The sequence below is a fragment of the Bufo gargarizans genome, chromosome 7 (genome assembly GCF_014858855.1).
Source record: "Bufo gargarizans isolate SCDJY-AF-19 chromosome 7, ASM1485885v1, whole genome shotgun sequence".
Lineage (NCBI taxonomy): Eukaryota > Metazoa > Chordata > Amphibia > Anura > Bufonidae > Bufo > Bufo gargarizans.
Window position 1 is genome coordinate 61,373,438 of NC_058086.1, and position 26,987 is coordinate 61,400,424.

The 26,987-nt window shown below is 44.6% G+C and overlaps 1 protein-coding gene across 1 annotated transcript; it reads left to right on the plus strand.

Annotated features, from left to right (window-relative positions):
- Positions 1-12,134: 12,134 nt before the first annotated feature.
- TOR3A (torsin family 3 member A) lies at positions 12,135-25,415 on the plus strand. Its single transcript, XM_044301833.1, has 8 exons — positions 12,135-12,210; positions 15,290-15,353; positions 17,173-17,458; positions 17,840-17,953; positions 18,058-18,323; positions 19,432-19,595; positions 20,823-20,947; positions 24,874-25,415. The coding sequence occupies exons 3-8, from the start codon at positions 17,218-17,220 to the stop codon at positions 25,119-25,121; spliced, it is 1,158 nt and encodes a 385-aa protein (XP_044157768.1). The 5' UTR covers positions 12,135-12,210; positions 15,290-15,353; positions 17,173-17,217; the 3' UTR covers positions 25,122-25,415.
- The last annotated feature ends 1,572 nt before the right edge of the window (positions 25,416-26,987 follow it).

Consider the following 26,987-nt stretch of genomic DNA (forward strand, 5'->3'; position numbering starts at 1 on the left):
AAATCTCTTAAAGTGCTTGCAAAATAACTCTACTTTTTGTGTAGACCACACTAGATCAGATTAGTCATTGCTGTCTCTCTTCCCTAGTGCAATGTGCACATAAATTTGGCACAATGGTAGAAGTCTGTGGACCGCACGCTGAGGGTCAAACTTTTATGGTCAAAATAAGCAAGTTTTTTTTCTCCATTATAGATCTCTGTGTAAAGCTGGCCATACACATTAGATGTACGATATATCAGCCGAAACTGCCAGAGGGAAGGGTTGGGTTTGAACACGCCTAGCCCCTTTCAGACAAGCGAGTGTCATGCTCTGGACTCACAGCGTGAGTATCAGCAGCTCCCGTCCTGAACTCCGGAGCACTGCCGGGGGTCACATAGCGTTATATTGATTTATGATTCTATGTAACCCTTACAGTTCTGGAAAGCATTGGATAACAGAGTTAATGCTGTCAGTGTTATACAATACATTCCAGAACAGTTTTTTTTCTCCACTGTATTCACTGAAGAAAATAAACTGTCGGATGAAATGCAGAATGTAAAATCAAATTCCCCATTAAAAGTGCCCTGTCTGACCCAGGAAGAAGTACAGCGGAGTCTTAAAAAGAATAATATAGACAAATCGCCAGGACCGGATGGCATACACCCCCGTATCCTAAGGGAATTAAGTAATGTCCTAGCCAGACACTTATTTCTGATATTTAAGGACTCTATACTGACAGGGAGTGTTCCACAGCAGTGGTCCCCAACCTTTTTTGCACCAAGGACCAGTTTCATGCAAGACCATTTTCCAAGGGACTGGGTGGGGGTGCTATTCGGCGCTGACTGATTCAAGCGCATAGCAAAACACAAGGTGCATATCAAAATATAACACTATATAACGACTATATAAACTGACTAGGGTCTCTGCTGCACTGTACCGTATTTTTCGCCCTATAAGATGCACCTAGGTTTTAGAGTAGAACAATAAGAAAATAATATTTTTCATTACACCTCAGGTCAGACCAGCAATCAGACCCCCAATGCCTCAGATCAACCCCCCAACCTTTAGCCATCTATCAGCCCCCATGTCAGCCATCAGCCCTTATGTCAGCGCAAATAATAAATAAAATAAAAACACCTCTCCTGCTCTTGGTCACCATCGCAATCCTCTTCATCCTGCTGTCGGCTGTGTATTGCGGCGCACAGTGTGAGGTCACAGAGCGACCTCACGCTGTGCGCAGCCCTGCACAGCTGAGCCGAGGACCAGGAAGCGGTGAGTACAGATCCTTCACCACTTCCACATCCTCCTGTACTAATGAAGCGCTTCATTAGTACCGTGTTAAAGGGAACCTGTCACCGGGATTTTGGGTATAGAGCTGAGTACATGGGTTGCTAGATGTCCGCTAGCACATCCGCAATACCTAGTCCGCATAGCTCTGTGTGCTTTTACTGTGTATAAAAAACGATTTGATGCATATACAAATTAACCTGAGATGAGTCCTGTCCCTGAGATGAGTCACATACAGGACTCATGTCCGGTTAATTTGCATATGTATCAAATCGGTTTTACACAATAAAAGCACACAGAGCTATGGGGACTGGGTATTGTGGATGTGCTAGCGGCCATCTAGCAACCCATGTACTCAGCTCTGTACCCAAAATCCCAGTGACAGGTTCCCTTTAAAGACGGCCCTGATCGCCGCGGCCCAGCAAACAATCTTCTTAGGCCCGGTCCTGGGCCTCGGCCGTCCTGGGCCTCGGCCCGGCGGTTGGGGACCGCTGTTCCACAGGATTGGCGCATAGCAAATGTGGTGCCAATATTCTAAAAGGAGAGAAGGTAGGTTATTGGTGGCTCACCTGATCAATACAATGTGTAGGTGCTCTGGTTCTAGACTGATTCACCCAATCAGAAAGGCGGTTTATAACAATAAAGGTATATAGTGGAAAACCGGCACTCTACATCTATCAGTAATGCTAAGGAGGCAATATACACGTAGGATAGTAAAATATGTATTTATTTTTATAAGGGTACGTTTTAAGAGTGGAGAATAAAAAGGTAGAGGTTCTAAAAATGTGGAAGTCTCAAAAAATGAGGTTCACAAAAATAAAAATGATGTTTTGCAATATACAGCATTAAAGGTGCACAATAACAAAAATATGCAGAGTGGAGATGTGACAATGCAGTGATTGTCTGGTAGCGGTTTCCACCTTCAGTGGGTACAGTAAATGGCTGTGTCCATTTGTGTACAGTCCATAAAAAATTGTCTGTCTGTACCACCGGTGTTGGTCACATAGAAAGTATATAGTATATGGATAGAGCGATGAAAAGGTAAAAAGGATAAAAATATAAAAATATATATAGGTGGTATGTCAGTCGGGTGCTGTACTTAGTGTGGCGTCCCACACATTAAAGACGACTGCACCCTGACTGTTTACCTTCTTTGCGAGGTGTCCTGGCTGTTGGAGCAGCCTTGCTGCGCTCTGCAGTGTTTGTTTTCCCGGTCTTCTCGGCGTGCCACGTGGATATGACGTCACTTCTTCGGCGTCTCACGTGTCTTTGCCGGACTTGGTTTTCGAGATTTTCGTTGGTGGTCTTTTTCGATCCGGAGGATTCAGATGGAATTCGTTATTCGGAAGCGCTTCCAGGATAAGGTTCTTAGCAGGTTTTAGAGGGAGGTCACCAGACGCGTTTCGAAGGACTGGTGACCTCCCTCTAAAACCTGCTAAGAACCTTATCCTGGAAGCGCTTCCGAATAACGAATTCCATCTGAATCCTCCGGATCGAAAAAGACCACCAACGAAAATCTCAAAACCAAGTCCGGCAAAGACACGTGAGACGCCGAAGAAGTGACGTCATATCCACGTGGCACGCCGAGAAGACCGGGAAAACAAACACTGCAGAGCGCAGCAAGGCTGCTCCAACAGCCAGGACACCTCGCAAAGAAGGTAAACAGTCAGGGTGCAGTCGTCTTTAATGTGTGGGACGCCACACTAAGTACAGCACCCGACTGACATACCACCTATATATATTTTTGTATTTTATATTTTTATCCTTTTTACCTTTTCATCGCTCTATCCATATACTATATACTTTCTATGTGACCAACACCGGAGGTACAGACAGACAATTTTTTATGGACTGTACACAAATGGACACAGCCATTTACTGTACCCACTGAAGGTGGAAACCGCTGCCAGACAATCACTGCATTGTCACATCTCCACTCTGCATATTTTTGTTATTGTGCACCTTAATGCTGTATATTGCAAAACATCATTTTTATTTTTGTGAACCTCATTTTTTGGGACTTCCACATTTTTAGAACCTCTACCTTTTTATTCTCCACTCTTAAAACGTACCCTTATAAAAATAAATACATATTTTACTATCCTACGTGTATATTGCCTCCTTAGCATTACTGATAGATGTAGAGTGCCGGTTTTCCACTATATACAAATATTCTAAAAGGGTCCTAAAACAGAGCCTGGAAACTATACCCACGACAGATGTTAAACTTACCAGGCCTAAACTGTTTGAAGGTTTTCTAAGAGATGCTATCTTGGAGTACGTCCATTAAAATAGGCAAATAACGCCATATCAGCATGGCTTCATGAGGGATCGGTCATGTCAAACTAATTTAATCAGTTTCTATGAGGAGGTAAGTTCTAGACTTGACAGCGGCGAATCAATGGATGTCGTATATCTGGACTTCTCCAAAGCATTTGACACTGTACCGCATAAAAGGTTAGTATATAAAATGAGGGGGGCGTGGCCTGATCGCTGATGGCGCCGGTCGCATAGCGCTTCTGCTCCGGATAAAGACATCATAAAGCGGCCCACAGCACTTGCTCCCGAGCCTAAATCTTCTCAGGCAGGATCCTGTTAGAGGTATAAGCATGGGGAAAGTTCGGAGGCGTCCTGCTCCGACGAAGCTGACGGAATTCTTCGGCAAATCAACCCCACCAGAGCCCGGCCTGAGAGGGACTCCCCCTCCCGCATGCAAGCTAACTCCAACGGCGGGAACGCCATCGTCACCTGCGCACAGCTCGGCTACCAGGAGCGGGCTCGAAGGGGAACCCCTAGCACACACGCAGCTCACTGCGGACGTCATGAGAGCTATGCTGGACTCCCTGCGCACTTCTATGAAGGAAGACATGCTTGGGCTCATGAAAGATCTTAAGAGGGAGATTCAGAGCATAGGCCAACGCACTTCCCATCTTGAAGGGAAGATGGCTGAGTGTGCGGCCTCCCACAACACCCTCATTGATTCCCATGAAGCCATGGAAGAAGATATCGCCAAGCTAACGGCTAAATTGCAAGATCTGGAGGATAGGCACAGGCGGAACAACATTAGAATCCGCGGGGTCCCAGAGTCGGTGGAAGCGCACGAGCTGGAGCACTTCCTGCAACAGCTGCTAAAAGCGGCCCTACCTGAATCCACGGAGAGGGACATGATCATAGACCGCATTCACAGGGTGCCTAAGCCTAAAGGTCTGGATCCCTCGCTGCCTCGCGATGTTATCGCTAGGGTCCACTTCTACACCATAAAGGAAGCGTTCCTGAAGGTTCTGAGGCAGAATCCGTTCCCGTCGGATGACTTCAAAGGGATTGCGGTGTACCCGGATCTGTCTGCAGCCACACTGGCGAAACGGAGAGAGTTTGCCCCAATTACCGCTGTGCTGAGGCAGCATCAAGTTAAATACCGCTGGGGCTTTCCAGTTAAGCTGCTGGTCACATATAATGGGGGTCTACATGCCTTCAACTCACCCCAAGTGGCGAATAAACACTTGACCGAATGGGGCCTCATCAGCGGAGGCTCTACCCGGGTGAATGAAAGTGTCCCCAGATCCGAGAAGATGACACCGGAGTGGGACGTGGCCTGACATGTGAGTTACTCACGGCAGGGAGTAGCCGGATGACTGTTCTATTTTTTGATGTTTTCGGTCCGTAGCGGAGAGCTATAGTTCTCTGCCCCCGACTGAACTTGTTTTTTTTTCTTCTCTGGTCCTTGACCAGTTTTTGTTCTGGTCTTCGGCCAGTGCTTTTTTGGTCAGGCTTGACACGCTTTGATGACCGTCATGTTACTGTATTGTTTTCCTTTTTATATGTATTTTAATTTATTTTTTTGGTTGGTTCCTATACTAAAAATACATGCGACATGTGCTACTAGACTATTAGTTATGGCGGGATTATATATGGAGGCGTGGTGTGGTGCATCACAGCGAGCGTTCTCAAATCAGCAATGGGGCTAAAAATTATGTCATTAAATGTGCGCGGGCTAAACTCCCCGTACAGACGTACGCAGCTATGGTCGGAAGCCCTTAAATCTAAATGTGACGTGCTTCTAGTACAGGAGTCGCACTTAATAGCAAAAGATGCGTTTAGATGTCAGCATCGTGGCTTCCCTGTGATACACCATTCGCATACCTGCAAAAAGAGGAAAGCAGGGGTTTTTATTGGAGTAAAGGCTGGCATCGCTTTTTCTTTGCAGGAATGCATAACTGACACTGCTGGGAGATATGTCATTTTACTGTGCACTCTGGAGGGTAAAATGTTCACTTTGGTGTCTGTTTACGCCCCTAATGTCGGACAGGTGGCCTTCTGCAGGAGGTTGTTCAGCAAAGTAGAGAAGGTGGCAGTGGGAGAAGTAGTGATTGGAGGAGACTTCAATATCCCGATTAATTCAGCGTTAGACAGTAAGTCTGCGCAGGTGAGCAGTAGAGCGGACCTGCAGAAGACCTTACATGAATCTGTATATCATGATATCTGGAGGTATCAACATAGTGAGGAGCGCGACTATACGTTTATATCAACCGCGCACTTATCCCAGTCTCGCATAGATTACATCCTAGTTTCTAGGGGCCTCCTGCATAGGGTCACTCGGTCTGACATTGGAGGAGCGACTTGGTCGGATCACGCCCCAGTCAGTATCATAATTGAAGATGGACTCCCCAATCTTCCCCGTCCGCAATGGAGATTTAACACGTATCTATTGAAATGCCCAGATAGAGTTCAAAGGTTCACAGAATCTTTACATGAATTTCTGGCGTTCAATGATCTCCCCGATACCAGTGTGCATAATCTCTGGCTTTCCCATAAAGCTTATATGAGAGGGGTGCTTTTACAAAGTGCGGCCAGATTAAACAAAAGCAGGAATAAAGCTATTCAAGATGCCTTGCGAAGTCTAAAGGGTGCAGAGAGTAGTCATAAGTCCAATAATAACCCCTCCACATTGGCCTATCTTCAGAAGTGTAGAGCTGATCTTAGAACTATTCTTTTATATCGTCAGGAATTAGGAATGAAATGCTTGCAGACAAACTTCTATCACACCGGTGATAGAGCAGGAGCATTATTAGCACGCAGATTAAGGAGCAGAGCAGCGGCTGCTAGGATAACTAGATTAAAATACAAGAGTAAAGAGTATTCGCACCCTCAGGAAATAGCTGATGCCTTTGCAGCTTATTATTCCTCCCTGTATAATCTGCAAGCAGATAACCATACGGTTCAGCCCTCTAAAGAGGGAATCTCGGCCTACTTAGAATCTCTCAAACTTCCCAAGGTATCCGAGGACGAACTTTGCATTCTGAATAGGCCGATTATCCCGTCGGAGGTCCTTACCACAATCAAAAAAACCCGTCTAATAAGGCACCAGGTCCGGACGGTTTCCCAGCGGAATACTATAAAACATTCCAGGCAGCGCTGGTACCTTACCTGGTTAAGCTGTACAATGCGTTTATGACTTCTGGAGATATTCCTGCTGAAATGCTGCAGGCTACTGTGGTCACTCTTCCTAAACCGGGGAAGACCCCTGATGCCCCTGAGAACTTTAGACCAATTTCTTTGCTGAACGCTGACCTTAAGCTTTTTGCTAAGATTTTGGCAGCCCGTCTCAACAAAGTGCTACCCGCCCTTATACAGGTCCTTCTCAAAAAATTAGCATATTGTGATAAAGTTCATTATTTTCTATAATGTACTGATAAACATTAGACTTTCATATATTTTAGATTCATTACACACCAACTGAAGTAGTTCAAGCCTTTTATTGTTTTAATATTGATGATTTTGGCATACAGCTCATGAAAACCCAAAATTCCTATCTCAAAAAATTAGCATATCATGAAAAGGTTCTCTAAACGAGCTATTAACCTAATCATCTGAATCAACTAATTAACTCTAAACACCTGCAAAAGATTCCTGAAGCTTTTAAAAACTCCCAGCCTGGTTCATTACTCAAAACCGCAATCATGGGTAAGACTGCCGACCTGACTGCTGTCCAGAAGGCCATCATTGACACCCTCAAGCAAGAGGGTAAGACACAGAAAGAAATTTCTGAACGAATAGGCTGTTCCCAGAGTGCTGTATCAAGGCACCTCAGTGGGAAGTCTGTGGGAAGGAAAAAGTGTGGCAGAAAACCGCTGCACAACGAGAAGAGGTGACCGGACCCTGAGGAAGATTGTGGAGAAGGACCGATTCCAGACCTTGGGGGACCTGCGGAAGCAGTGGACTGAGTCTGGAGTAGAAACATCCAGAGCCACCGTGTACAGGCGTGTGCAGGAAATGGGCTACAGGTGCCGCATTCCCCAGGTCAAGCCACTTTTGAACCAGAAACAGCGGCAGAAGCGCCTGACCTGGGCTACAGAGAAGCAGCACTGGACTGTTGCATGTCATTCGGAAATCAAGGTGCCAGAGTCTGGAGGAAGACTGGGGAGAGGGAAATGCCAAAATGCCTGAAGTCCAGTGTCAAGTACCCACAGTCAGTGATGGTCTGGGGTGCCATGTCAGCTGCTGGTGTTGGTCCACTGTGTTTTATCAAGGGCAGGGTCAATGCAGCTAGCTATCAGGAGATTTTGGAGCACTTCATGCTTCCATCTGCTGAAAAGCTTTATGGAGATGAAGATTTCATTTTTCAGCACGACCTGGCACCTGCTCACAGTGCCAAAACCACTGGTAAATGGTTTACTGACCATGGTATTGCTGTGTTCAATTGGCCTGCCAACTCTCCTGACCTGAACCCCATAGAGAATCTGTGGGATATTGGGAAGAGAAAGTTGAGATACACAAGACCCAACACTCTGGATGAGCTTAAGGCCGCTATCGAAGCATCCTGGGCCTCCATAACACCTCAGCAGTGCCACAGGCTGATTGCCTCCATGCCACGCCGCAATGAAGCAGTCATTTCTGCAAAAGGATTCCCGACCAAGTATTGAGTGCATAACTGAACATAATTATTTGAAGGTTGACTTTTTTTGCATTAAAAACACTTTTCTTTTATTGGTCGGATGAAATATGCTAATTTTTTGAGATAGGAAATTTGGGTTTTCATGAGCTGTATGCCAAAATCATCAATATTAAAACAATAAAAGGCTTGAACTACTTCAGTTGGTGTGTAATGAATCTAAAATATATGAAAGTCTAATGTTTATCAGTACATTACAGAAAATAATGAACTTTATCACAATATGCTAATTTTTTGAGAAGGACCTGTACACCCTGACCAAGTAGGCTTTGTACCAGGCAGACAATGTAGGGATGGGAATAGGAAAATGTTAAATTTAATCCAGGTTGCCGAGTGGTCCAGAGCCCCCACTATCTTTGTCTCGTTAGACGCTGAAAAAGCGTTCGACAGGGTGCACTGGGGGTTTCTGGATCAGACTCTTAGGAAGTTTGGGTTTCAAGGACACATTTTGCAGGCTATTTTAGGTTTATACTCATCGCCCAGTGCCAATGTATTAGCCTCAGGTTTCCTGTCTGCTCCTTTTTCAATCACTAATGGGACTAGGCAGGGGTGCCCCTTGTCGCCCCTGATTTTCGCACTGGTGATGGAGCCATTGGCAGAGACAATAAGGAACAGCGCGCAAATATCTGGAATTAGGGTAGGAAAAACTTCCCACTGTATTGGGTTATATGCGGATGATGTCATTCTGACCCTTACTAGCCCCTCTGAGTCGCTCCAAGCGGTAACAGAAACTTTAGACCAATATTCTTCAGTTTCCTATTACAAATTGAATGTCAACAAAACTAATGTTTTACCTATCAATGTACCGGAGAGTCTATATCAGGTATTGAGCACTAAGTACTCCTTTGTTTGGACCAAGGAATCAATAAGATACTTAGGTGTGGAGCTTACTAGTTCTCTGACTACCCTACTCACATTGAACCTTAAGAAATTGAGGTCTGAATTGCACTCTGACTATCTCAAATACAGTAAAGCAATGCTGTCGTGGATTGCAAAAATAAACACGGTTAAGATGCTAATTCTACCCAAAATCCTATACATATTCCGGTGCATACCTTTAAAAATTCCCAAATCGCATATTAAGCAGCTGCAAAGTGAAATGCTTAGATTTATATGGGGAAACTCCCCCCCCCCCCCCCCCCCCAGGATAAAGAAGAACGTATTATTTCCCCCCATTATCAAAGGAGGGTTAGGGGTCCCGGACCTATATAATTATTACTTGGCCAACCTGATAGACCAGACCATGGAATGGTGGAAATCTTCCTCTCCTCATAAATGGCTCAATATAGAGGAGGCCTATGTTAGGAGGAGGTCTCTTAAATCATTACTGGCAGCATACTTGATGAAGCCTACCACATTCGCTTTGCCTCTGAAAACTATGCAAGCGTCCATGTTTGCATGGGCACACTTATTCAAAAAGAGAGCCTCTTTACCTCTGGAAAAGAAATATATCCCGCTCTCAGCCATAGAATACCACATTCCCACAATACAAGTCACAGGGTGGTTAAATTGCGGAATTGACAATCTTGGGAGCCTATATGATCAGTCCTCCCTACGTACATTTGAGTCGTTACACACTTCTTATAAGCTACCCAATCAGGTCTTTTACCAATTTTTGCAGATGAGGCACTTCCTCACCCCCCTCAAATTGGAGGCAACAGTGGATGTAAGTAATTCAGTAGGCAAACTGCTCAGAGGGGAGGGTCGCTCCACGTCCAGCCTCTCCTTTTGGTATGCACACTTGATGTGCACAGACATAGATAGCAAAAAGCCTTTTATGCTGAGGTGGGAGGCTGAGCTTGGAAAGGAATTCTCTTCGAGAGAATGGATGGATGCCATGTACTGGTCTATGAAATGTTCTAAGTGTATAAATCAGGCAGAGCAGAACAGGAAAATCCAATTGAGGTGGTACTTAACGCTGGACAGACTGGCTCACATCATTCCCAATTACTCTCCATTGTGCTGGAGGGGATGCGGCCGGATAGGATCTCCATTCCATATGTGGTGGGAGTGTCCAGTGGTAGCTAGATTTTGGGCCTCAGTAAAGAATACTGTGGAAGACATAACGGGGGTAAAGGGAATACTGACCCCAGAGTTAGCAGTTCTTAGCATAGGATTGGAGAGCATACCATGGGAGTGCAGAGGCACGTTAGCGCATGTTCTATTTGCATCAAAAAAAGTGTTTGCACGTCACTGGAAAAGTCCACAATCCCTTTCACTGGGTGAAGTTTTTTAAAATTGTTAACCACAATATGCAGTGTGAATTTACATTCGCATCCACGATGAAGGCCAGAATATCAGTGCACAACTTATGGATGCAATGGTTGTCAAGTCCTTTCGCAGAGCCACTCTCAAAATACCTGATGTAGCCTCTCTACGATTATACATTTGTGCCGGGGGTACTTATAAGATGAAATTAATGTCGCCTAATCTGTATTCTAGTGGAGTCATGTATGGAACCTTTATGATTTGATTTTTGTTATGTTACCTTTCCTTTCTGTATGTCTATTGTTTTGCAATTACTAAAACTCTTCAATAAAAAAAAAATTATTGATGAAAAAAAAAAATACATAAAATGAGAATGCTCGGACTGGGAGAAAACCTCTGTAAGTGGGTAACTGGCTCGGGATAGAAAACAGAGGGTGGTTATTAATGGTACATACTCAGATTGGGTCACTGTCACTAGTGGAGTACCTCAGGGGTCAGTATTGGGCCCTATTCTCTTTAATATATTAATAATCTTGTAAAAGGCTTGCACAGTAAAAATATAAATTTTTGCAGATGACACTAAAATGTAATTAACACGGAGGACAGTACACAGCTACAGAGGGATCTGGATAGATTGGAGGCTTGGGCAGAGAAGTGGCAGATGAGGTTTAACACTGACAAATGTAAAGTTATGCACATGGGAAGGAATAATGTAAGTCACCCGTACATACTAAATGGTAAAACTGACATAGAAAAGGATCTAGGAATTTTAATAAACAGCAAACTAAGCTGCAAAAACCAGTGTCAGGCAGCTGCTGCCAAGGCCAATAAGATAATGAGTTGCATCAAAAGGGGCATAGATTCCAGTGATGAGAACATAGTCCTACCACTTTCAAATTACTAGTCAGACCACACATGGAGGACTGTGTACAGTTCTGGGCTCCTGTGAACAAGGCAGACATAGCAGAGCTGGAGAGGGTCCAGAGGAGGGCAACTAAAGTAATAACTGGAATGGGGCAACTACAGTACCCTGAAAGATTATCAACATTAGGGTTATTCACTTTAGAAAACTACTGAGTGGAGATCTAATTACTATGTATAAATATATCAGAGGTCAGTGCAGAGATCCATCCCATCATCTATTTATCCCCAGGACTGTGACGAGGGGACATCCTCTGCGTCTGGAGGAAAGAAGGTTTGTACACAAACATAGAAGAGGATTCTTTACGGTAAGAGCAGTGAGACTATGGAACTCTCTGCCTGAGGAGGTGGTGATGGTGAGTACAATAAAGGAATTTAAGAGGGGCCTGGATGTATTTCTGGAGTGTAATAATATTACAGGCTATAGATACTAGAGAGGGGTCGTTGATCCAGGGAGTTATTCTGATTGCCTGATTGGAGTCGGGAAGGAATTTTTTTCCACTTGAGTGGGGAAAAATGGCTTCTACCTGACACAGTTTTTTTTTTTTTTTGCCCTTCTCTGGATCAATTTGCAGGATAACAGGTTGAACTGGATAGACAAATTGTCTTTTTTCGGCCTTATATATATACGTACTATGTTACTATGTCAATGCTATGCGACCCGTCAGTGCTAGGAGGACAGAACAGGTGTTTTCCCTCACACGCTATGAGACCTAGGTGTGGGACTCGCTCGTGTGAAAGGGGCCTAATACTTTAGTTCTGCAGGAGATAAACAAACTCTCTCCCATACACAGGACATGCATGCTCAACTTAGCATGAAGGCAGTGGGAGAAAGAGCTGTCAACAAACAAGCATTTGGCCTGCAGGTATGATAGATTTTGTGTGTTGTTGGCTTGATTCTAGCTAGTCCTCCAACTACAGCAGACAGGGTCTAGTTCTAAGGGTACTTTCACACTAGTGTTGTTCGGATCCGGCAAGCAGTTCCAGCAAACCGTATGCAAACAGAAATATGTTTATTCCGGATCCAATATCACCGGATCCGTATCCAGTATTTTTTTTTTTTTTTTTTTTTCAAAGATCAAAAGCACATGGGCAGACCGGAAAACCGGATCCGGCAACTCGGCAATTTCCAGAACACTTGGTACTAGATCTGGCATTAATACATCTCTATGGAAATTAATGCCGGATCCGGCAAGTGCGGTAGTGTTCTGGAATTTTTAGCTAGAAAAAATACTGCAGCAAGCTGCGGTATTTTGTCCGGTCAAATACCTTACAAGGGACAGAACGGAAGACATCCTGATGCATACTGAACGGATTGCTTTCCATTTAGAATGCATTAGGACAAAACTGATGCGCTTTTTCCAGTATTGAGACCCTTTACCGGATTTCAATACCGGAAAAAAATAACGCTAGTGTGAAAGTATCCTAACTCATATTTACTGTTTTCCTTCTTTACTGTTCATCCCCCATTTAAACATGTGCTCCATGGACAATGTTACTAAGTGTGTGCCCTGTGCAATGCATGTGCCTTGAAGAGCCATTAGAGGGTGAATACATTTGCACTAGATGCCATCATGTTGCATATTTGGAAGACCAGATCTTGGATATAAATAAGCAGCTTGAAACACTTTGGGGCATTGCAGACCTGGAGAGAGGCTTAGACCTCACTGTGCAGGCGCTGACTGGGGTCAGTGAAATGGAGGTGAGAGGAGGAGGAAAAGATCAGGACTATCAGGTCAGCAGTTGGGTTAATGTAGGAAGAAGGGGTAAAGTGCGGGGGAGTCATACTAATAGGGGGTAGATAGAGAGTGGGCTATAGGAGGGGACAGTGGTGATTTAGTGTGGGCTGGGGTTAGTGGGGAAAGTAGGGAGAAGACTGGGCAGAACTATACACCGAACCTGTTACATACAAACATCAATCAAGGTGACAAAAGAATCCCAGATATTCACTTTGCAGGTAATAGGAATTTAAAATGTATTTTTCACAAATGCCAGAAGTCTAGCTAGAAAAATGGGGGAGCTGGAGGCTATGATACTAGAAGAACACATAGATGTAGTTGGTGTGGCTGAGACATGTTTGGACTCTTCGCATGACTGGGCTGTTAATATTGAGGATTTTACACTATTTAGGAAAGAACGGGTTAATAGAAAAGGTGGTGGCGTGAGCCTGTATGTGAGGAGTGATCTGAAGACAAGTGTGAAGAAGGCAATTGTGGGTGAGGATGGTGAGGATGTGGAAACCTTATGGGTGGAAGTTCAAAGGGATATAAACACTGAAAAAATAGGTAGCAAAAGAGAGCAAAACAAATCCCCAAAAATTATTTAAATATATAAATGCTAAAAAAAACTAGGTCTGAGCAGGTAGGTCCACTAAATAATGGTAAAGGGCGGGACAGTCACTGAAGATAAGGAAAAGGCAGAGTTACTAAATGTTTTTTTTTAGCTTTGTATATACAAAAGAAGAGAAAGGAGCTGATATCTGTGGTGCTGGGGCTGTTAGTACATCCAGTAATATACTCACTTGGCTAACTGTAGATATAGTCCAAGATAAGTTAAATAAGGTATATGTGAACAAGGCTCTGGGTCCATATGGATTACACCCGAGAGTGCTTAAAGAGTTCAGTTCAGTCATGGCTGTGCCCCTGTTTATAATTTTTAAGGATTCTCTAGGTACTGGTACAGTGCCAAGTGATTGGTGCAAGTCAAATGTGGTGCCCATATTCAAAAAAGGATCTAAGTCCTTCACGGGTAATTATAGACCAGTTAGTTTAACTTCTGTTGTGGGAAAAATGTTTGAAGGAATCCTAAGGAACTATATACAGGAGTATGTGACTGTAAATAATATTATAAGTGATAACCAACATGGGTTTACTAAGGACAGAAGTGGTCAGACTAACCTGATTTGTTGTATGAGGAGGTGAGTAGTAGCCTGGACAGAGGGGCGTCTGTGGATGTAGTGTTTCTGGATTTTGCAAAGGCTTTTGATACTGTCCCTCATTTAATAAGTAAAGTAAAGTATATTGGCTTGGAAAGTATAGTTTGTAATTGGATTGAAAACTGGCTGAAGGACCGTGTCCAGAGAGTTGTGGTCAATGATTCCTATTCAGAATGGTCCCAGGTTATAAGTGGTGTACCCCAAGGTTCAGTGCTGGGCCCTCTATTATTTAATTTATTTATTAATGATATCGAGGACCAGATTAATAGCACCATATCTATTTTTGCAGATGACACTAAGCTATGTAGTACTGTACAGTCTATGGAATATGTCCATAAACTACAAGCTGACTTGAGCACTCTGAGTGATTGGGCATCAACTTGGCAAATGAGGTTCAATGTGAATAAAAGTTATGCATTTTGGTAGTAATAATCTCCATGCTTCATATGTCCTAGGTGATGTAACACTGGGAGAGTCACTGATAGAGAAGGATTTGGGTGTCCTTGTGGATGGTAGATTAAATTACAGCATACAATGTCAATCAGCTGCTTCTAAGGCAACCAGGATATTGTCATGCATTAAACGAGGCATGGACTCGCGGGGCAGGGATGTAATATTACCACTTTACAAAGCGCTGGTGCGGCCTCCTCTGAAATATACGGTTCAGTTCTGGGCACCAGTACATAGAAGGGATGCTCTGGAGCTGGAAAAAGTACAGAGGAGAGCGACTAAACTGATAAGGGGCCAGGAGGGGCCGAAAGTACCCTCTGGCCCCATTGACTTATTCAGTCCGCTTCTCGGCATGTTTGCCGTGCAGCAGCCGGACCTACGGCCCGCTCCCATTATAGTCAATGGGGCCGGAGCGGAGCAGCACGGATCCGGCAGGCTGTTCCCCCGCCTGAACAGCCTGATGGAGAAGGATCCGCTAGTGTGAAACTACATAAATTAATTTTAAGTTAGCAAAAAGTTGGGGACAGCTGGAAGAGTAACTGCATTATTGTCCTCCACAGGATTACCATATTGCCAATTTCTCTTGCCATATGTGTTTTGCAGTCAGCAAATCATGGATTCTGGGTGAGTACATGCTGCCTTTTTTTCCCTCTTCTAACTCCTGTAGAAATACCCTGTCCTTGTCTACAAAATGGGTAATAATAGGACTTGTTCTATCTTTTTTGCTGGGCCACTGAACGCATGTGCGGATGTGGACAGCAGCAGACGGTGTGTGCCGTCCGTATCTTTTGCGGCCCAATTAAAATGAATGGGTCCACATCTGTTCCGCAAAAAAATGTAGATCTGATGCAGACCAAAAATATAATACAGGTTCCCTTTAAGAAAGTGTTTAAGATGTTGCCCGTTTTACAGGCTAGGGCAGCGCCAACGCCTGCCCATTAGTGCCGGTGATGTCACCAGAATCCGCCTAGCTTACCCATAGGGAGCCTGGTACGGCACCAGATTTCCAGAAAAAGCCCCTGCCCTGCAAGATTTAGTGCAGAGCAAGGGAGAGCATTAGAGCATGAAAGGCTGCCTGGGTGAAGAAGGGGGTACGTCCCGGACAACCCCGTTTAAGGCTTTTTCACAAGTCAGTGTTCGGTCAGGGACTGTGAGCTAAAACCAAGATTGGAGCCTCCACAGACACAAGGTATAAGGCTACATGCACACGACAGTTGTTTTTTGCGGTCCGCAAATAGCGGATCCGTGTTCCTGTTTTTTTTTTTTTACATCCACATCCGTTCCGTTTGTCCGCAAATTTTGTAGGTTGTGTTCCTGTGTGTCTTCAGTTTTTTTTTTTGCGGTCCACAAAAAAAACTGAAAGCTGTAATTCTTAAAATTTAATATAAGGTATGCAGGTTTCTCAGCAACCATCCGCAAAAAAACCTGGATACGGATGACATCCGAATTTTTATGCGGACCCATTGACTTCAATGGGTCCGCAAAACAATTATTGCGGATAAGAATAGGACATGCAATACTTTTTTTGCGGACGTGAAACATGGACAAGAAATGGATGAGTCCACCGCATTTTTAACGCATCCATAGAAATGAATGGGAAACCATCCGACTCCGCAAAAAAAAAAAAAACGTAACGGAGGCCGCTAAAAAACACATATGTGTGCATGTAGCTTTAGGCCTCATGCACACGACCGTTCTGGTTTTTGCAGTCGGCAAACCGCGGATCCGCAAAAAACGTGTGCCTTCCGCAATTTGGGTGGCCCATTGTAGAAATGCCTATTCTTGTCCGCAAAACGGACAACAATAGGATATGTTATATTTTTTTTGTGGGGCCACCGAATGGAGCAACAGATGCATACAGCACACGGAGTGCTGTCCGCGTCTTTTGCGGCCCCGTTGAAGTGAATGGGTCCGCATCCTAGCCGCCAAAACGGCGGTTTGGATGCGGACCCAAACGGCCGTGTGCATGAGGCCTTAGACAAAGATCTGCATCTGGTTTTGGATCAAAATCACTGATGAAAATCACTGACCGAACACTGACAATGAGAAGGCATTATTCATTATGCAGAATGTCTCCCTTTAAACAGTTCCTAAAAAGCCTTTTCCTCTTAGGGGATAAGCACTGACGATGAGTCATTTCTACTCAGAACTGACCCGCTGGCACAAGCCACCCATAGGCTCGGCCCCAGACAGAAGGAAAAGTGACACAACTAAGGGGAGTGTCACTAACACAGGCAGAAAGGAAAATGTGACATACTTAATGTAGAGGGAGGAGAAAGTGATGACCTGATGAAAGGGAGGAGAGAGAATGGGAGTGAGAACACCACATATAATCCAGGGACGGATCCACGGTGAAGATGCAGTCAGACAGAATCAGATGTCAGCAAGAACAGGACGTTGTATGTCAATGCAGCACTGAGTAACCGAGTAATAAATCCTGCAGAATTCCCAAGGATTTGGTACTACTTGCAGATCGGACGTACCAGGGATGATCAGCTCAGCTCCTCTCCTACTGCTACTTCTACTGATCACCCCTAAAGTGCATGGCAGTGTGGATGTTTTGGGCCTAGGAGAACTGAAAGGGGAAGATGGAGAACACAAGAAAGATAGCCTATGGCTATCCGGTGCCCAAGAGGTGCAAGACTTGGCACAACTTTCCTGGGAGTACGTTCAGGACCTCCAGTGCTGGTTGTGGCCAGAGAAGTGTGAAGATACAAGGAGCCATACAGGTGAGTCCCATTATGCCATATTGGGTCACCAGTGAGACATCACTTGCTACTAATGGGCTGCTGGTTAAGTTGCTGGATGTGCAACAGAATTGATAAGATTGTCAGGGGGTGAAACACCTTCTCTGGTTTGAGGTCCATATTGTCAGAATGTACCCTGTGTCCCAATGGTTGGAGGCCACACAAAATGCCCTTATGGACTGTAGACTGTTCACCTCTGGTCTAAGCGGATGACCTGTAGATGCCATTACTCCGGCCCTAGCCCCATATCTTATAGACAATTTTTTTTTGCCTTTGCCTCGGACGACCAGTTTTTAGACCTCTCTTCTCGTAGAATGACCTCAGTAGTGTCCATATTCATACATACTGTACGATGTATTGCAGAATGGAGCTGGAACAGCATCGGGTGGGACTCCCTAAACCTCCTGACGGACTTGTATGCCAAAGTATTGGATAGCACTGATTTTGCACGAGGGTCAATTACTAACAATCTCACAGGTAAGAAGAAGACCGTAGCAGAGGATCCTAGCGTCAAAATAAGAAAACCGGTGAAATCAGATGCGTTTGTCCCATATCACAATAAAGCCTTTTTTCCCGTCTAGGTCTGCAGTGGGACATGGACAGGAGAGTTTATGGACAGCACCTGGCTGTGAGGCAGATAATAACTTCTCTAACAAGGTTTCTGCAGGAAGATAGCCAAAAGAAGACATTGGTTCTGTCCTTCCATGGTTGGACAGGTACCGGTAAGAACCTGGCTGCCCGGATAATTGCTGAGAATCTATATCGCGATGGGCAGCGGAGCCGGTGTACAAAAGTCTTCATCCCACAGCTGCACTTCCCTCACCTCTCACACGTGGAAGCATACAAGGTGACTTTATTATATATATTTTTTGCCTAAACCTATCCATATGGTGCAATGATTACACCCAAATTGTAGCTTGAAGCCCATAGGCCAGGCATGGCCAACCTGAGGCTCTCCAGCTGTTGCAAAACTACAACTCCCTAGCATGCTCAGACTGACTACAGCTATTAGCCTGCAGCAGGGCATGGTGGGAGTTGTAGTTTTACAACAGCTGGAGAGCCACAGGTTGGCCATGCCTGCCCTAGGCCATGGGAAAGTAGTTGTACCTGGACCTGCAACGCCATTGAATTTATAATGGCAGAAGTTCAGTGAATTAAGATGCTATTAACACTAGGGCTCATGCACAGAACTGTAAGTATTTTGAAGTTCGCAAAACAAGGATCTGCAAAAATTACAGATGACGTCCGTGTGCATTCCGTATTTGTCAGAATGAAACAGCTGCCCCCTAATAGAACAGTACTATCCTTGTCAGTAATGCGGAAAATAATAATAGGACATATTGCGAAACGGACATACAGAAACGGAATGCACACGGAGTAACTTCTGTTTTTTTTTTTTTTTGTGTGGGCCCATTGAAATGAATGGTTCCACATATTGTCTGCAAAAAAACGGACAAGGAAAGAAAATATGTTTGTGTGCATGAGCCCTTAGACAAAGGTCAGCCAAGCCTGACCATTTCAGCAGCACTGAGCATGGAACGCGTCTAAATATATTTAGCCAGTGGTTGCTCGGCAGATGTTGGGCAAAGATGGAATGGGCATGTTGAATTTAATGAATGCAATGTTCTGGGAGATAAGCTGCCGTCAGAAGTGTCCGTCAAAGGTCGCCTTTGAGCTCACACACGTGGGTCAGTAAAACCGAGCATGCATGTGTATAGGGACATCAGGAGGAACAGTGGTCGGCTGAAAAACGTCATCTAAAATGACTACCCCTTTGTGCAATTGGCATAATAAATCCGTGCACCATTGCTGTCCAGGTATAGGACCTCTGCTCATACAGCGTGCAAGGACTCCCGGTCATAACTGTATCGGTTCTGCCGCTACACGTATAGGTGAAGAACACAACATGCGCTGTCAATGTACTAAGTTACTGATGGATTTTTACTTCTTTCCAGGTTCAGCTCAGAAAGCAGATCCAGGCGGTCTCCTCGCACTGTGCGCAGCCCCTGTTTGTGTTCGATGAGACAGACAAGCTGCCGGCGGCGTTTCTCCAGTCCCTTTTCCCTCTTTTATACCCGGACGAGACAAAGGACACCAGAAGCATCTTTATATTCCTCAGGTGAGAAGCTGCCAAAGTTAGTGTTACCGCACTGATGTCGTTAAGGTACCTCGTCCGCAAAATTAGAAAATAGCATAAGCAGCAATTCCCTAATCCGTAACCTTTAGTTAAATAGTCTAACTGCAGAAAATGCCAAAGACCAGCAGAGAACTATGATGCAGGCAATGGAGCTGTGGTTGGGCCAGGGCTTGTGGCTGTAATAGGAACGTGAACAGCATAGGGTGCAAAAATCAATAGGGACAAATAATAATGTGGGAATAAATCTTTTACGGAAGACGTGTGCGTTTGTCCCATGTTCATATCTGTCCGCACTGCTGAGGAAAATGATGTTTTAATATATGCAAATGAGCCTCAAAGAGCAACGGGGGCGTTACCATTACACCTCTGTGTGCAGCTGATGCACCCTCTGCACTGACAGGACCCGGCAGTGTAAACGTGATCACATCTGGCCCTGACTTCTCCTATAGTCATTCAAAGTGCAGAGGACACGGCAGTTGCAGAGAGAGCAGAGCCTCTAGGTGTAACGGCAACACCCCCGTTGCTCCTAGAGGCTCATTTGCATATAATAAAACTTATTCTTCTCAGCCATGCGGGCACATATGAGCATGGGACCAACACAGATGCCTTCAGCTGCCAAGATGGTGGTTTCTGTTGTTGTCTGTGGGTCACCATGTCTTAGCCGGGTTGGAATAGGATGTGACCCCTTTCTTATAAATTTATATTGCCCACAGCAATTAGTATTGTATTTTACCTGTTGCTGGGACGTGTATAGATCTGGTGAATGGATAGCCCTTTACCACCACCTGTCTCATATTGTGGGCTTGTGACAGCCTTTTTGTATGTATTGTGTATCTATTATTGCCACTATCAATTTTTGCAACTCATGCTCTTGTTTGCTGTTTTGGGCTGAAGGGACATAATAAATAAATGTGTGTAATATATATATAGTCAAAAAAGATGGGCAGCACTCCAAGAAGTAAAAAAAAGTACAAAAAATCTTTATTTACCCAAGCAGGACATATATATATATATATATAAATAATTCTAATTGTATGTGTATTAGTGATAGTATTGTAATAGTAATGCTGGCACCTATCCTACAGCAGCCTGTGCTGATGAGCTGTCATAGGTTACCATTGTCGCCTCTTATGTCTGTATTGAGTTATTTGATGCTGATATGTCATGCATCTGTTATGACGTTTTATAACCGTCATATTTCCGGTACAGTGGAAGTGGTGCAGGCGTGATCAATGAGGTAGCGCTTAACTTCTGGCGAGCCGGGCGTCTTCGGGAGGAGATCACGCTGGATGACTTGGATCGTCCACTGAGGATGGCAATCAAGCAGATGAAAGGTACAGATAACGTTCTGCGGTGCAGCACATTGCACAAGCAGCTGTTTATAGTCCATTCATGATATCTGTGTGTGTATACAGCCCTGCAGACACCTCTGTGCCACTTAGTTGTAAGATCACGTGATCTCCTGATCAGACAGAGTACAGACGACCAGAAGGTGAAGGTACAGGGAACAGCGAGGCCGATAGAAAGGGGTCAAAAAGTTCTAAAAAAAAAACAGAGCTGTGATATTTGGTATTGCGGCCCGTGAACCCACTGTTCTGGTATAGTTTTTAAAGGGACACACACACGACCCTCAATTATTTTATTTTTTTATTCCATATTTACAGGCTGTATGTGAATATTTTTAAAACAATTGATGCAATCTCTACACAATAAAAACTAAATAAAATCAATATATTAATAAAGTCTCAGTCCCTTTTAAATGTCATTCAGCAGAGCTCACGCTAATTTGACTGTTAGTCGTCTTGTTACATATAAGGTTCCATTCACACATCCGTATGTGTTTTGCGGATCCGCAAAACACGGACACCGGCAATGTGCGTTCCGCATTTTGCAGCCGGCACCCTCATAGAAAATGCCTCTTCTTGTCTGCAATTGCGGACAAGAATAGGACATGTTCTATTTTTTTGAGCAACAGAAGTGCGGATGCGCAAATGTGGATGCGGACAGCACATTCCGACCCCATTGAAAATGAATGGGTTCGCACCTGTTCCGCAAAATTGCGGAATGGATGCGGATCTGTGAATGGACCCTTTTCTCTTTACAATTTCTTCCTCTTTATCCACTTCTAGTTGCAGTTCAGTGTCTTACTTTGACCACCTTTTTAATAGTTACGGTAGTCCTGGTTTTCTATGCAATACTGAAAATCATTCAGCATATGATATATAATCACATTCTGAATGATTTTCAGTATCGCATAGAAAACGCAGGACTACCGTAAATTATATATATATATATACACACACACACACATTTAAAAGATTTTTTTTTTTGTGAGTTTTTTAAATATATACATTTTTTTCAAAAGCCCTTTCTTCCAGAAATGCCACTTTACTAGAGTGCATGTGTACTGCTGCTACATTCTATCTCTATGGGACTGACAGACATAGCCCTGTACTTCGCTTTCTCAGTCCACCCTATAGACTTTAAATAAAGTGGCAGAGCGCACGCATAACTACCGATCCAATCACATCCCCCCAAATTGGGATGGCTTGAGAGCCCCCCCCCCATTCTAGTGATCGTTTGAGGTCCCAGCGGTTGCTTCCCCTTACCCATCATACATTTATCACCTATCCTGTGCACATGGGATAACCCATTTAGGAACCCTAGACCCATCTTCCTGTCACTGACTGGATACCTTTCCAATTTCCTTGACATTTTCGATCCGTTTTTTTTTCCAGCTTTCTGACAACTGCCAGGTGTGAATTACTTTGGACCAATAGTTTATTGACAATTACTGGGAGTCAATTCTGAGCGGACTCTTAGGAGAGACGGAGAGACAGCGAGAGTCCTGCTTACACCCACCCGCACAGAAAGCCTTCTGTGTATACAATCCGATACAGCTGTCAATCATCCTTTGTGGGCGGGGTAATCAGGACTCTTGTGGCTCTCCTAGGAGTCCTGTCAGGATTTACTCTTCTTTTCTTTTACTCAGAAACTCTGTTCTAAATGATATACATGTGAGGCCATAAAGCACACATCTCAGCTTCTCCTCCCCTGCCATACCCTGTTCTCAGAGAGGGTAGCAGAAACTATCTAACAGGTTCCCTTTAAATAGCTGCACCACCTTCACAACAAACGGACTCTCAAGATTAGTAGCTTTTAAATCCCTTTCGAGAGTTCGCATGGGCATCAATGACTTCCGTTATAACGGAATGCTAGGACAGAATGCAAAACGGAAGTCTTTAAGGGAGGGTTTGTATTGGCGCTTTTGAATTCCGTTATAGGTATAATGGAATTCTGGGACGGAATGCAAAACGGAACCCTTTAAGAGGCATTCTGTTTTGTTCCGTCTGATGTTCCGTTATACATGATGGAAAAAATTGTCGACAAGACAAATTTTTTTATTATGTATAACGGAACCAAACAAACCATTATTTGCCCCCATAGACATGTATTAGGACGGAGCAAAAGGGACTGCCTCTTTTGCACTCTGTCCTAGAATTCCGTTACAACGGAATTGAATAACGCCAATGTGAACCCGACCTAAAGTCAGCGTTTTGCTGGCTGAATTTCGGTGCCGACACAGTGCTAAAATTCCACCAGCGGCCACGTGGTGTTTGCCTCCCATTGTTTTCAGTGGTAGGCAGCGCTGGAGATCACAGGACAGCGTCTAAATTAAACAACCGCTGCAGAAACCACAGCATTTTCTGCTGCAGTTTACACAGCAGGTTTTGACAGCGTTGAATTTTACTGTGTGAACAGGCCCGAAATTACAAAAGTACAAATAATTCATGGACCTACTACAATTACCAGTGGTTCATAACATCACTGTTTGCTTGTCTCACCTGGAACATTGGTGGCATATTGCTAGGATGCCACCCCAAATCTCAAGAACAAAGCTCCCAAACAGAATAAGAGCTCAGACGCCCTCCATTCATTTCTCTGGGAATGCCAAAAATAGCTGAGCGGCTATAGAAATGAATGGAGGGCACACCCCTCCATTTACTTCTACGGAACTGCCAGAAATGGCTGAGCCAATACTCAGCTATTTTCAGAGCACCCATAGAAACGAATGGAGGGCAGTAGCGTAGCACGTGCACGGTGCTCTCTCCTCTTTGGCAGCTTCCTAGGTGGGACTCACACCTACCTGATATTTGTGGCATATCATGCCACCAATGTTCCATTTGAGACAACCCCCCTATCATACTTTACTGGTAGTCTATTGGAGGACAATGGATTTTTAGACTTTGTGAAACTTTGAGGGTACACAGAGTATGACTTAAATGGGTTAAGGTTCAGTTCTGAACCCGGACATATCCCCTATCTTCACCCCTCCGGCCCATATGATCTGAGCATTTCATGCGCTTACTTGACCTACATAGAGCAAGGGCTTGTTTGTTTACTGCCGCACATTGCTAGGAGGAGGCTCCCCCTAGCAGTGTATTCGGTGACCTCACCAGCACTGATAGGCCAGCTTTAGCGCTGCCCTAGCTGATTTACAGGCTAGGGCAGCGCTAAAGCCCGCCCATCAATGTTGGTGACGTCACCGAATACACTGCTGGGCTGAAGCTTACACTATGGAGCCCAGTACGTCACCAGAACTCCTCCATAAGGGCCGCTTCACACGAGCGGATGCCGTGCGTGGCATCCGCTCCGTGAAAGAGTGCCAAGACCCGCTGCAGACTGCAGAGGCACGGAGCGGTAACATGACTGTTAATGCTCCGTGCCTCTCTGTGATCTCTTTACTACGAAATCACAGTTGTCACTGTGATTTCGTAGTAAAGAGATCACAGAGAGGCACGGAGCATTAACAGTCATGTTACCGCTCCGTGCCTCTGCAGTCTGCAGGGTCTTGGCACTCTTTCACGGAGCGGATGCCACGCACGGCATCCGCTCGTGTGAAGCGGCCTTTACCCTGCACGATTCAGCACAGGGCAAAGGAGAGCATCGGAGCATTAAATACTCCGATGCTTATTTCAGGGGGGCTGAGTGGTGGAAGACAGGGATATGTCTGGGTTCATCTCTGAACCCGAACAACGTTAACCGTCACATGTTAAATGGTCTGCGTTTTCTTTCTGTAATCAGTGCCACTTGTCCATGAATGTGGTTGGGCTGCAATGCCAGACATAGTCCAAGTGAATAGGACAGAACTGCAATACCAGGCACAGCCCACGGACAGGAGAGGCACTAACGATCTGACAATGTATTAAGTCTGTCTCCATTAAATACTTATCGGTATCTTCATGGTTGTTCCTCACAGATCAGCTCCTGACCCAGCAGCTGTGGATGCACAATCTCATTGATGAATATGTGCCTTTTCTGCCCTTGGAACGCCATCACGTGAAGCTGTGCACGCGAGACGCCATAGAAGCCCGAGGCCTCCCCCACAACGAGGGTGCCCTGGACTCTGTTATCCAAGAACTTCTGTTCGTGCCAAAGGAAGAGAAGATCTTCTCAGCTCAAGGATGCAAACAAGTGGCCCAAAGAATCAACTTCAAGAAGCTTTAATTCAGTGGCTAAAGACTCTAAGGAACCTAATTAAAACAGACCAGACAGAAGAAGCCTCAGCCTATGGCATATCTGAAATGAGGACTGGCAAGGGATACTACTGCCCTCAACATCTACACAGTAGCTGCTATGCACCAGTTTACAGGGTATACAGCAGATATGCCTGAGCATGTTAGACTACTTTCACACTAGTGTTTTAGTTTTCCGATATTGAGATCCCTCCTAGGGGCTCAATACAGAAAAAAAAAAGCTTCAGTTTTGTCCCCATTCATTGTCAATGGGGACAAAACTGAATGGAATGCTACAAAAAAAATTCTGTTGCGTTCCAGGACCGGAGAGCAAACCGCAACATGTTGTTGTTTGCTTTCCATCCTGGGATGCGGAGCAAGACAGATCCAGCATGGCTGCCAATGCAAGTCAATGGGGCGGATCCGTTTTCTCTGACAATAGAAAACGGATCCGTCCTCCATTGACTTTCAATGGAGTTCATGACAGATCCGTCTTGGCAATGTTAAAGATAATAGAACTGGATCCGTTTATAACGGATGAAAATCGTTGTATTATCAGTAACAGAAGCGTTTTTGCTGAACCCTGCCGGATCCAGTGAAACGCTAGTGTGAAGGTAGCCTTACATCTATTGTATAATAACTATTTATTTTTTGATATTAACATTTATAGGAACAGTTTTACCAGAAATAAATAATTTATCCTAAACCCTAGACTGCAGTCAATGAGATTCCTCACGTACGGTCTGCACATAGTCCATTCAGGTGAAACCCCCGGACCTCTGCGCTGCGTGTCACAGGGTTCACAGGCAAGGCCATCCAACAATTGATGTTATCTCTTTAACCACGATCACTCCTGCTGATGTAAGATATGTGTGTCTGTCTAGCATGTGTAGTACAAAGAGTATTTGCTGTCTGCAGCTCGGCAGTGCATATGGTGCACGTGTAATGCTCTCTGTGCCAGAGGTGGGTTATATTGACCCTGATTATACATACAAGAATCGCATCAATCAAGAGTTCCAGATACTATTTCTACGCCAGTGGTCGGCGACTTACCTCTCTCCGGCTGTTGTCAAACTGTAATCCCCAGCATGTTTGGAGTACAGGCGTCCACAGGTGTATACCCTACTGCTGAATATTGCAGGTTCACTTACTTTATAATCCTCTCAATGTGGACATTACAGCAACTTTCTGGATATTTTGAAGGTCAATATTAGGCCTAGTTCACACGAACGTATGGCTTTTATAGTTTTTTGCAGTCCGTCTTTTACAGATCCGTTGTGTTTCCGTTTGCCGTATACAGTAATTACATAGAAAAAATTGGGCTGGGCATAACATTTTCAATAGATGCTTCCGCAAAAACGGAACGGATACGGAAGACATACGGATGCATGTCCTTATGTGTTCCGTTTTTTTGCGGACCCATTGACTTGAATGGAGCCACGGACCGTGATTTGCAGCCAAATATAGGACATGTTCTATCTTTCAACAGAACGGAAATACGGAATGCTTACGGAACACATTCCATTTTTAATGCGGAACCATTGAAATGAATGGTTCTTTATACGGAACACAAACGCCCCGTACACTCGCAAAAAAAAACAAAAAACGTTCATGTGAACTAGGCCTTACTTTATATGCAAATTTACAGAACACACTGCAGGGGAGATTTAATAAGCATATGGGCATGTACTAAACCAGGCATGCTCAACCTGTGGCCCTCCAGCTGTTGTAAAACTACAACTCCCACCATGCCCTGCTGAAGGCTGATAGCTGTAGGCTGTTCAGGCATGCTGGGAGTTGTAGTTTTGCAACAGCTGGAGGGCTGCAGGTTGAGCATGCCTGTACTAAACTATTTCAC

What these genes read in the sequence shown, in the direction of transcription:
- TOR3A (XM_044301833.1), top strand. Translation starts at nt 17,218, where the DNA reads ATGATCAGCTCAGCTCCTCTCCTACTGCTACTTCTACTGATCACCCCT. An exon ending in AGATACAAGGAGCCATACAG is followed by an intron (nt 17,459 to 17,839) that starts GTGAGTCCCATT and finishes GATGTATTGCAG; the next exon opens with AATGGAGCTGGAACAGCATC. An exon ending in CACACGTGGAAGCATACAAG is followed by an intron (nt 18,324 to 19,431) that starts GTGACTTTATTA and finishes ACTTCTTTCCAG; the next exon opens with GTTCAGCTCAGAAAGCAGAT.